We start from the raw sequence: 12,353 nt of genomic DNA on the forward strand, positions 1-12,353 counted from the left end.
CGCCACAGGGCCGGCCCCAAAATAGGATTTCTTGCTTGCAGATTTATCACAGAATTAAACAGCTTCACAGCAGCATTTAAAATCCAACTCAACTTGTTGAAATAAATTCCCACAGCCTCAGGTACCTGTGTAGGTTGTAAACGTGATGGTGTAAACTCTGGTGTTAACAGTCCCTACCGATCTACCCACACTTGTACTCCTCCCTCCATTACCACAAGGCAGGTATGGTAAAGACAGTTGCCCAGAGTTGTACGAGAGCCTGTGGCTAAGAAAGTCGAGTTACCCCAAAATCTTGCACACAGAAGGCCTCAGCAGCACCTTCTGTAACCAGAGGACTAGAACTGTGTTTCCAACCTATTTCTGTGCAAGACACAGTTGCGAACCTGTCAGGACAAAAGCGAGGGCAGACAGAGGTGGCTTCTTTCAGGTCAAGGAGTATGGAAAAAAGCAGGTGGGGGAGGGGAGGGACTAAGCAAGATCAAGTCAACTGTGGCAGAAAACACAAGATTAGGGGAGGCCAGGGAGGAGAGCTGACTGGTCAAGCGTGGAATGTGAACAGAAAGGCCAGAAAGGGAAGTGGTGGCAGGCAAGTCCACTCAGAGGCAGGACAGAAGACCTAAAGGAACATGACCACACAGGTGTGGGACCCTACAGCCCAGCAGCCTCAACCCAGGGCACGGAGAGAAAAGAGCAACATGGTCATCGTGGGGTCCTCCTGAACTGACCCTCTCACTTCCCAAATCACTTAGCACCCTGAAATGTCTTAATCAGGTTGTTCTTCAAGACCAGCCAGCAGAACTAAAGTGCTATTTTTAGGGATCTCTGGAAATCTCAGTGCAGAAAATACTGTCGTTTGCCTGCAGATGTCTAAGGAAATGCCTCTGCCTTTAACCAGTAGACACATAACCCTGAAAATAAAAATCTCGGGTTGAGGTGACACCGTGGGATACCTGAGTTCCAAGTTCCGTTCATCAGATTTCAAGCTATTTATCTAACCTTTGTGTCTTAATTTTCAAAAGGGAGGATAACAAAAAGCAGGAAATCATTTGCCCCTTGTTGGCTAGGCCACAGGAAAGGTACAGAAAAGAGAACTCCACAGACTTCACACAGCCTTGCCTCCATGGATCCTGCTTCCCTTCATCCAGGAATGGACAATAAAAGCTGAACTCTGAGAGATTACTGACAAAAGCAAGCAACTCTATTTCATGCACTTTATAATAAATACTTCTTGATTGTTCACTAGTTTTGAACATGGTTGACTTTGTACAAAAGGAATTTCATTCCCCAGTGATTTGTCAATCATGGAACTATCCCCACCATGGGACTGCGGGTTTCCTGTATGCACCTGCTAGGCACCATCCTTCCTCCTCCCTGCATCTGTTCTATGACCAGAAGGAACAAGCTGCCTTAACATGCAGGTTGGAAAATACTGCTCCAGCACGACCCTGAGCTCAGCGAGCTACAAGAGGCCTGCAAAAATCCTCAACTTCCCAACCAAGAAACTGCTCACCTATGCGGGAGGATCACACTCATGCCTTTATTTTTTCTTTCAAAGTCAGGTTGGAATAACATTCTAGGAAATGTTTTTTCAGTTGAAGTTAACTGACGAGAGGTGGAGTAATGCGAAAGTTCAGTTTTCAGCCTATTTAAATTATATACCTCCGATGCTTACTCCAACCCAGAAAGCATACATGAGGAAGGAAGAGAGTTCACCCACTGTCATGTGGGCACTGCCCATCAGCAGCCCTCCTTTGTACAGGACGGAAAGCACAATTAGGTTCCCGGAGAGCCCAGTCTGTCAAATGAAGAAAACACAGAAGTTAGGTGGGAACAAAAGTCCCAAAAAGCAAAAAGCATTAACATGGCCTATAATTTCCTTTGCGCATTTAACTATCACAGCAAGATTTCTCTAAAATATTAAGTTTTAATCTAAATTTAAAATAAAAAAATACTTTTGAAATATTGCAATATTGAAGGAAATAATCTCATCAACATGAAAACCTAGAAGCTAAGTCACCCATCAGATTCCTATTTTACTCAATCTACTCAGTTTGCAATGGAGAAAAATAATATTAAGGATTCCTTCTCTAACTAGAGGAAACAGATATATATCTGGTATATGTGCTTATATATTGTTCTTTTTTTTTCCCCCCAAAGCCCCAGTAGATAGTTGTATGTCATAGCTGCACATCCTTCTAGTTGCTGTATGTGGGACGCGGCCTCAGCACGGCCAGAGAAGCGGTGCGTCGGTGCGCACCTGGGATCCGAACCCGGGCCGCCAGCAGCGGAGCGCGCGCACTTAACCGCTAAGCCACGGGACCAGCCCCTGTGTTTATATATTCTAATGTGACGCGCTGAGCAGAGACTGGAGTGAGAAGTTAAAGCCTTATATCTCTATCTGCTTTGACCTTTGTTAGGTGCGTGGTCTCTGGTAAGTGCTGTCTTCTCTGGGCCTCTGTTTCCTTATTTGTTAAATCATGGCCATTACTATTATTATTATTTTGAAAGTGACAGTTCACTTAATTCTGGCAATAAACTGGCTTCCAGGGAGAAAGGACCGTTTAAAGCTCTGTGTCAATTGCTCGGTGATTATGAAACTCATGCTATGACTAATCCAGTGGCTGAACCTATGATTATCTGACATAAAAAATACACAGTGTAACAGGCTCTTTGCCTCCCATTAAAGAGAAGTCAGTTTGTGTCTGTGCTACACTACAGAGGACTTCTCCTTTCCTAGATCTCCTCTATGAAAGAGAGTAAACATTTATCTAATGGTTTCTGAATTCAACTCAGTGTCCTGGAAGCTATGCAGGCTAATTTTCATGGATGGCTCAAGGCTTGGGAATTGCAGTGTGTTGCTTTACACAACTGGAAGTACCATAAAGGCCTCTGGCCTTGAAGACTTTCCTTCAGTGATTTGCATATCCTTGTCTGTACTTAGTGTCTATGATTAGACTACAGGCCATCATGACCAGCCTACAACTTCCCAAAGTTTCTTTCTTTCTTTATTTTTGGACATTTCATAATTTTTTTTTCTCTTAAGAATACTTTGTGAATGGTAACTAAAACCCATTTGTAACAAGCACCTATAGACATCCCAGTTTTAAAAATCAGGAAGTAAAAAATTATTTCCCAAACTCTGAGGTCACTAACATTGTTTTTGGAGAGAAGTCTAACAATCTCTGAATGCTTGCCATCTCCCAGCCTCTTTCAGAGAAAAACGTTCGTGGTTCCTATGCACTGCGCAGCCATGTTTTTCTTTTCTCTCTCTTTTTTTAAAATTTTTATTTAGTTTATTTAAACTAAAAAAAAAGCATACACAGTTCACCCATTCAATAATCATGGCCATTATCGAATCACCTCTACAGCTCTTTCCAGTTTGAACATATTATGAATTTGCCCTTGTGGTGATTTTCTAGTTCAGTGTCCTATTTGAGTTCATTGTGATCAATTTTTTATACTTCCTTCTTGAAATACACTGAGTATTTCGGTTAATCCTCAATGGGTCTCAAACTGCCTGCATCAGAATGACCTGGAGGGCCTGTTAAAACTCAGATTGCTGGCCCCACCCCAGGGTCTCCAGTTTAGCAGGTCTGGAGGGGAGCTGAGAACTGGCCTGTCTAACCAGCTCCCAGGTGAAGCAGAGGCAGGTGGTCTGGAATCAGTGCCTCATCCCATACTGTTTTGGTCTCACCACCCACAGTCTTTTCTTTAATTACATTTACTTGTTTCCTCCTCTTTCACAAAAATATTTTAAGGGAGGTAATTCTTAGTCTTGAAGTAGAACAGAATTATTTTCTATTTATAGCAACAGTCACAGAATAAAAATCTCTCCCAATCATAACATTTACCCTTTTCACTCTTTCCAAAATGATCTACTTACTGCTCCGAAGAAGCCAGCCCGAGCAAAGGCCTCTTTCCTTGCTAATTGCATCACCTGGTCCACTTTGCTGGTGTACTTTTCTATTTCAGTCATTTCTTTCCCAAAAGCTCGAACAGTTCTTATATTTCCAATACGTTCCTCAGCTAGCTGGGAGAATAGTAAATACATTTCAGGAGGAGGAAGGTCACATTTCAAGATTTCTTTTTTTTTTTTTTTTTGTGAGGAAGATCAGCCCTGTGCTAATATCTGCCAATTCTCCCCATTTTTTTTGCTGAGGAAGACTGGCCCTGGGCTAACATCCATGCCCATCTTCTTCCACTTTATATGGGACACTGCCACAGCATGGCTTGCCAAGCAGTGTGTCGGTGCACGCCCGGGATCCGGGCCGGTGAACCCTGGGCCGCCACAGTGGAATGCGTGCACTTAACCGCTTGCGCCACCGGGCCGGCCCCAGGTCACATTTCAAGATTTCCAAAGACAAAATTAAAATGTGGTTCTCATTTTTAAGACACTGTCAATGGAAATGGGCTCGTGATACATGACTAAGTCAAAAACAGGTTACAGAATATGCAGAGCTATCCGATTTATGGAAACAAATATCTGTCTATACACACAGAATACACACACATATATATATATATATATATATGTAGATAGAAAGATAAACAGAACGGTAGGTAGATAGATGCAGAAATATATACATTTTTTTTTTTTTGGAAGGAAGGAAGGAAGATTGGCCCTGAGCTAACATCCATTGCCAATCCTCCTCCTTTTGCTGAGGAAGATTGGCCCTGAGTTAACATCTGTGCCCATCTTCCTCTATTTTATATGTGGGATGCCTGCCACAGCATGGCTTGATAAGCAGTGGGTAGGTCTGCGCCCGGGATCCAAACCTGCAAACCCTGGACTGCCAAAGCAGACCACACGAACTTAACCACTATGCCACCAGGCCGGCCCCCAGAAACAAATTTTTATGCAGAAAAAACAGATAGATAAAAAGGACAGACTCCAAAATGTTAATAACATTAATTCTGAGACAGGATTATGTGTGTTTTTTTTTAATATATTCAAATTTTCAATTATAAACATGCATGGTTTCTGTAACATGAAAATACAACATTTTTAATTTTTAAAAAGACAATATTGGACAGCATTGCAAAGCTACCTTTATTAATTAATGAAAGCTAGAGTGTCATCCTGAAACTATTTTCAAAATATAATTAGCTTTTTCATCCTATAAGAAACAGCAATGATAAAAAGTAAGATGTTCATACAATGTTCAGTCAGGTTAGATCTACTCAGAGGTGTGAGTAGTAACCTAGTCTAGAAGGCAGAGTATTTTAGGTTTCTAGGATCTTGCAGTCTAATGTAAGGAAAAGTAGGTACTTTTTGAAAAGCCTAAGCACATCCTCAGGGTCTGCCCACTGGTACCCTGGCTCTGAGCTCAGTCTAGTAGAGACCATGAGGGTGGGGAGGGGCCTTTACCTGAGCGGCTTGTGCCAGGGAATCCTGTGTGACTTTGGTCAGTTTTCGTAGATATCGTCCATAAATCACAGCGAGGATGGATATTGGAGGTACCACGCTCAAAACGAAAGTGGCCAGATGAGGTGAGACAAAAAACTGTCAAAAACAAAAGCCAAAAGGTGTTTGTTACACAGAGAAGCAAGAAATTCTCCTTACCTATTGTCAAGGTGTGTGTGTGTTTAAATTAATAGGCTGGCTTGAAGGTGCTGTCTCAAAGCTGCACATCCTGTTTTGGTGGAACTTTTCAGATATCTTCAATCTTCATAAAACTCCATGAATATTCAGCATGCTACACAGGAGCAATGTGACAGAGAGTGGCTGACGAAGGGGTGGAAATATTTTACCCTCCGACACTATACCATTGCTAGTACCATGATTTACCAATGCTGTGCACGTCAGACCAGGCTGTTCAACAACAGAGAAGGGGGAGGTTGGAGAGGTGTGAAGGAAGAAGGCCCATTCTGCTCCACACTGGCCAGACCACACCAGGAATTCTGTATTCAAGCCTGGATCACCTCAGGGGCACTGAACAACCAGAGCAATGTGTCCCAACGAAGTGACCAAGATGGCAAAGAGACCAAAAACCCCACATCATAACACAAATAGCTGAAAGAGGACTTGGCAGAGGTGGGGCATAACTAACAAGTGGAAGAAGAGCTGGAGCTGTCTGCATGGCTCAGAGAACTGAAGTCTCAGAGGAAGGATCTGGACTCAACATAAGCAGGAGGCTCCTAACACTTGGAGCTGCTCAAAGAGGAAAAAAGCAACTTCCAGAAGTAACATAGTGGGGTTTTCCCGTCAATCTTGCAATTTGGTGATTGTATTTTAAATGGTATAAGCATCTCTTCAACATATTAAAATCTGCCAAATGTCATTTGCACAGAAAATGCTGAGGAAAAGTTGCAGACTGAAATGCAAAGTAATGGATGAAGCAACCAATCATTCACTCATTTACTCATTCAATCACTCGTTCCTGAATGCCCCAATGCAGCAAACACTATTCTAGGCACAGGGGAGATCACTGACCCCTGTGCAGTTTCACCCCAGAGGAGAGGAGAGGTGGGAGTTAGATAGCAAACAGGTAAAAGAGAGAGAGAATAACCTCAGGTGTGACGTGGTCTTGCAAGAGCAAGTGCACAAAGGCCCTGAGGCAGGAATGAACTTGGCCCCTTCGGCTTATGGAACAATCCTCCCTGAGCAGACAACCCATGTAGTCCAGGGCACTGGATGATGGTCACCAGCAGGACACATGCAGGGCAACGATGCAATAAAGGCAGGCCTACATTCTGGGACCTGAATACAACACAGCTCAAGTAAACTATCACATGGGGTGTCCTCTGTGGTGGGGAGGAACATCCAACGGGTTCCCCAGGACCTGGGTGGACTGTCTCAGAACCACCCATCTCCCTGCGCTCTGGTTCCCTGCTTAGGAATCACTTTCTGAAGACTAATTCAGGGCCCTGTCACCAGAGAGGAGTGCTGGAATAGCAGGAACTCATCATAAGGGTAGGAAGGAAGATCCTACAACGTAAATTACTAAACTAGCAGTATGGTATAGACTAATAATATAGATTATTAGGTTCTTGTGAGTAGGCCTACTACAAGTCAGGTTCAGGGAGCTTATGAGAAACAAAGAATATGTCTGTTCCTCCAGAGCTAATGACCAGGTCCCGAGTGGTGCCACCTCATGAGGCCCTGTTATGGGCTGAATATTTGTGTCTCCCCCATATTCATATGCTGAAGCCTTAACCCCAGTGTGGCTGTATTTGTAGACGGGGCCTCTAAGGAAGTAATTAAGGTGAAATGAGGTTATAAAGGTGGGGCCCTGATCTGATAGCATTAGTGTCCTTGTAAGAGGAGACATCAAAGAACCCGCTCTTTCCACACAAGCACCAAGGAAAGGCCATGTGAGCACACAGCAAGATGGTGGCTACCTACAAGCCAAGAGAAGAGGGCTTGGAATGAATCTACTTTGTTAGCACCTTGATCTTGGACTTCCACCCTCCAGTACTGTAAGAAATAAGCCCCCTAGTCTGTGGTACTTCGTTACAGCAGTGCAAGCTGACTAAGACAGGCCCCCTCTGATTAGCCATCTGACCTACACTGAACTCTCTTTAACTGTTACAAAAAGAGTCTTCCAACAATTCCTGAGCCCCAGAACCATTAATATTTGGAAACGGTGCTTTAGTGCAGGAGAGGTCTTCTTCCAGGGCTTTGCTCCTCTCTTGGCTAGGAATATATGAGATTTCAAAGGTGTTTTCCATTTCATAAGTCAGATCTTACAGGCTGACATGTCCTTCTGTGCTAGACTGAATGCTACATGGGACACAGAGAGGATGAAAACCTAAGCTTTTCCATCTGTGAGAAAGGATTAGCTGCAGTCCTCATTCTAGGGGTCTGGAACTGCACTGTCTAAAATGACAGTCTCATATAGATAGCTATTGAGCACTTGAAATGTGCGACTGAGGAACTGAATTTTAAATTTTATTTAGTTTTAATTAATTAAAATTCAAATTTAAAAACCGATACTCCATTTCCATTCAGTGATTGGTAAACTTTTAGGTATGTCTGGAAAACTTGGTTTGGCCATCTACTTTTTCAACTGCAAATTTTATGAAGTCTAAATATAGATAAAGTATTTCCATTGAAAATTTAGCACGTGGATTGGGATGTTGCATAAGTGTAAACATACACCAGATTTTGAAATCTTACTATGAAAAAATAATATAAAATATCTAATTAATAATTTTTATATTAATTATATGTTGAACAGATAATATTTTTCTTATATTAGGTTAAGTAAAATATATTATTAAAATTAATCTCATCTCATCTTTCTTTTTGCTTTTTAAAATGTGGCTACTAGAAAATTTAAAATTATATGTGTTGCTTGCATGACATTTCTCCTGGGCAGCACCACTGGTCTGAAGGGAAACGCAGTTAGAAGAAGTGAGGCAAGCAGACGTGACAGTGCTTACGCCACTCAGTCAAGGAAGGAACAAGGCTGTGGGAGTGGAGAGAGCTCACTTCAAAGGAGTACAGATCTACTCATATGTACGGAGGATGGAACTGATTCTCCTTCTTACAAGAAGAGGAAAGGAAATGATCCCCTGGTGCTGTCACGATAGCAATGGTAGCTTCACTGCCTTTTTCGGGGGGTGTAACTTCCTGAGCAATGGTAGCTTCACTGCCTTTTTCGGGGGGTGTAACTTCCTGTCTTTCCTCTAACCTGCTGCTCAGCACCCACAGGGCTCCTTCCACCTGTTGCTCTTTTCTGTCTTCACACATTCTCAGAAAACCCAGGCAAGAGGGTAATCTTTTCTAAATGCAATGGTCCACTCTCCAGATAAGAATTCATTCTGGAGAAATGAAGGTGTAGGAGGCCACACAGGAAGAAGCAATCTCCACGTCCCTGCAGCCTCTGTGGCAGTGCTCTTGGCTAACAGGCTTACAGAGTGATGAGAACAGCTCACCTTGAGCTCATCTCATGCCTGAGAGACCTGGCGCAGGCCAAGCCCTGACCAGAAGGTACCAACGGAAGCTGGGCAGACATACCATCATGCCAATGCCGACGGAAGCTTGGGCCCCGGCCCTGAGCCCATCTGAGAGGTTTTCAGTCACCGAGCGTCCCAGGAGTGCAGTGTCTGAGGAGAGGCGGTTAATCAATTCTCCTGTGCGAGTCTTGTCAAAGAAAGCAAGCTCCTGCCTCAGAATGGAGGAGAATAATGAAGCTCTCAACCTATTCACAATGCGCTGACCTGCAAAAGCAAACAGGAACAGCGTCAGCTTGGGGACAGCAGCTTGGCCCAATGTCAGCACCCCTTCTGAGCGCTGCAGCCTCTGAGGCACGTCTGGTGCCCTGTGTCGATCTCGTGGGAACAGACTCACTGGAGCCCTGGCACACTGAAAGGTATGTACGAGGAACAAGCACTAACTCTCTCTTAGTAACTACAGACTGCAGATGTTGAGGGGAGGACACAGTGATGAAATAAATATAAACATGACCGAGAGATTTTTAAACAGCATTATTTACAAAAAAGTTTTACTACATTAACTTCTCAAAAGCTAATTTTGCTCCTCCTTGGCAATCCTTTTCTGTATTGAACTTTCAAATGGCAAGACCTGGATAATTATCCACAGAGTATTTTATTAGGCAAATGGTGAGTAACCAACTTAGAGTTGGGCATCCAGGCCCCATCATCGTTGTGGTGGTCACCTGAGTGTTAACAACTAGGCCTCAACATGGAGACACCATAAAGGTATCATCCCAGCTCCTCCTACAGGGAAACACAAGCATGGAGTAGATAAACAGTTTCTGCGGCTCCCTGAACAAGGCCCAGATCTCCAGCCTCCTGACCAAGGGCCCTGTTCTCTAACCTCCCATAAGACAAATAGCTTATTTCCCCCTCAGCTCAACTCCAGTCCCTGTGAAAGGAGAGTTGAGAAGAGAGTGCGTGATCTAAAGCAATTCATAGCTCCAACATCTGGCCAGATGCTGGGCTTTGTCCCCACTGTGATGCAAGGAAGAGAGGAAAAGACTGGGGCCTGGAGCACATGAAACTCAAGGCCCAAACAAACCCACATGACTCCCGTATGTGTCCTCTGGGATGGCGCACTCAGCCAAGACGAGGGGCTTTCTTACCCGAGGTTTGCATGAGGTAGACACGAACAGCGTTTGCAGCAGCACCACACAGGAACACACCGCTGAGCGCCACGCAGAGGCGGGTCAGGTCATACCTGAAGTCCACGGTGGGGTTTGTGTAAATGATGTCGATTATCTTCCCCAGGAAGAAGGGCGCAGACATGGTGATGACACTGGACACAGCCAGAAACCCAACCGCAGCTAGAAAACACAAGCAGCTCTCAGGTTCATTGATGGTTCAGCAAAGGGGCAGGGTGCTGAGTTCACCAGGCTTCTTTTCCTGATAAGCTTTTCAGAGTACATATCGCTCTTAGGTGCTAGGAGTTTCCTCCCTTTAGCTCTTGGACTCCTGACTAAGCAGAAGAACCCAATGGGTCCTAGGGTCAGAACAAGCAGGTTGACTGCAGGGAGGGACTGACTACATCCAAGTATCCAGATAAGAGGACTTATTGCATTACCCTGGTCTGATCATTTCTTCCTTGCTAGGAATAACTGAAAGCTAACTACGAAAATCCATTCTGGCCTCCCTCCCGGCCTCTTGGTCTGGGTGTTCATCTCACATGATATTTTCCTACATCCGTGCTATACATTGTTATTCCTTGGCATCTAACTACATCTTAGCTTGAAGATCAAACTATGCAGGTAAAGCCCTTGATGATGTCTGGTATTCCAAAACACTTTAAATAACCTGTGGAAAGCAGTTATGGGCATCCATTATACATGGGATATGTTATTTCTTAATATTATTGCTTTGAGGAATAAACCACCAGAATATCAGCATGATATGAAAATAAGAACACAATTATTCACACACCTGGAAAACAGAGAGAGGGGATAGAGTCTTATCAGAAAAGAAAATACTGAGAAAGTCCAATTAGGAACAACACACATCACAGATAACCACACTCATAACAGAAGGAATGCAAATTTAAACTACAAAGATATGACATTTTTCATCTACTGGATTGGCAAAGATCAGAGTTTGATAACACACCGTGTTGGTGAGCTACGGGAAAAGAGGCACTTACACTATTAGTGGGTGTGCAAACTGGTACAATTGCAACCGAAAGCAATTTGATCACTAGTCAAAATGTAAATGCACATTGCCTGTGATCCAGCAATTCCACCTCTATGAACTTAACTTACACCATACTCTCCCACATGTGCGTGCAAAAACGTACATTTAAGGATGTTCACTGCGGCACTGCTTATACCAGCGAAAGAGTCAAAATATCCTACACATCCATCAATGGGGAACAAGTCAAATCAATCATGGAGCATTTATTTTATAAATATTGTGCAGTGATTAAAAAGAATGAGGCAAGAGGCTGGCCTGGTGGTGTAGCAGTTAAGTGTGCGTGCTCCGCTTGGGTGGCTCTGGGTTCACAGGTTCGGATCCCAGGTGCGCACTGATGCACTGCTTGTCAAGCCATGCTGTGGTGGCATCCCATATAAAGTAGAGGAAGATGGGCATGAATGTCAGCCCAGAGCCAATCTTTCTCAGCAAAAAGAGGAGGATTGGCATCGGATGTTAGCTCAGCTCTGGTCTTCCTCAAAAAAAAAAAAAAAAAAAAGAATGAGGTGACTCTATAGGTACTGACGACGTGAAGCAATCCACCAAGATACACTGTTAGTACCCGTTGGTCTTTCAAGTCTGCATATGCACAGAACGTCTCGGGGAGAGTTAAAGAAACAGGTAACACAGGTTCCTCCGAAGAGTGTCACTGGGTGGCTAGGGGCAGGTGTGCCACTGTGTACCTTTTGAGTTTGGTCCTGTTAGGAACCAGCTAGTGCCACCATTAGAGTCACTGGCGAGGCTCCCAGGGGAACACAGCACGGGACTGAGCCCCGAGAGGTGGGAGCTCCCAGCACCCTGCAAACAGCAGCTGCTTCTCTCCTTGTGTTTTACCTGATGCTAACACTTCAGTTAAAGGTATTACTTTTATGTAACCTAATAAAAAGAGCAGAGAACAACTCAGTGCCAACTGGTTATTTAGTTGGCAAAGAGCTCTGGGAGAAACATGAGCCTTTGAAGTAGGCAACATTTCACACCATCGCTCTCTTGTTGCCTCCTTGAGATCATCTAATATCCTCTTCTCAAGATGGTCTGCTCTGACCACCTAATGTAAAATACACATACCTAATACTGCCTGCCTCACTCCCTCTCCATTCTCCTCCCAGCACTTCCCCCCTTCCGGTACTCTAAATGCTTCACTTGTTTACTCTCTCTCTCTCCATTAGGACACAAACGACTGCTGTCTGTTCGGTTCACTGCTATATCCCCACCGTCTACAGGGACAGACA

At 44.0% G+C, this 12,353-nt stretch overlaps 1 protein-coding gene across 1 annotated transcript in view; it reads right to left on the reverse strand.

The window, feature by feature from the left end:
- ABCB10 (ATP binding cassette subfamily B member 10) overlaps positions 1-12,353 on the reverse strand; it is a 35,006-nt gene that overhangs the window by 15,406 nt on the left and 7,247 nt on the right. Inside the window, exons 2-6 of the mRNA XM_004426884.3 lie at positions 10,050-10,250; positions 8,963-9,165; positions 5,369-5,503; positions 3,884-4,030; positions 1,660-1,795 (exon numbers count right to left, since the gene is read on the reverse strand). Coding sequence (XP_004426941.3) covers positions 1,660-1,795; positions 3,884-4,030; positions 5,369-5,503; positions 8,963-9,165; positions 10,050-10,250 — 822 coding nt within the window. The remainder of the gene's footprint in view (positions 1-1,659; positions 1,796-3,883; positions 4,031-5,368; positions 5,504-8,962; positions 9,166-10,049; positions 10,251-12,353) is intronic.

The sequence above is a fragment of the Ceratotherium simum genome, chromosome 6 (genome assembly GCF_057802395.1).
Source record: "Ceratotherium simum simum isolate JZ-2026a chromosome 6, ASM5780239v1, whole genome shotgun sequence".
Taxonomy (NCBI): domain Eukaryota; kingdom Metazoa; phylum Chordata; class Mammalia; order Perissodactyla; family Rhinocerotidae; genus Ceratotherium; species Ceratotherium simum.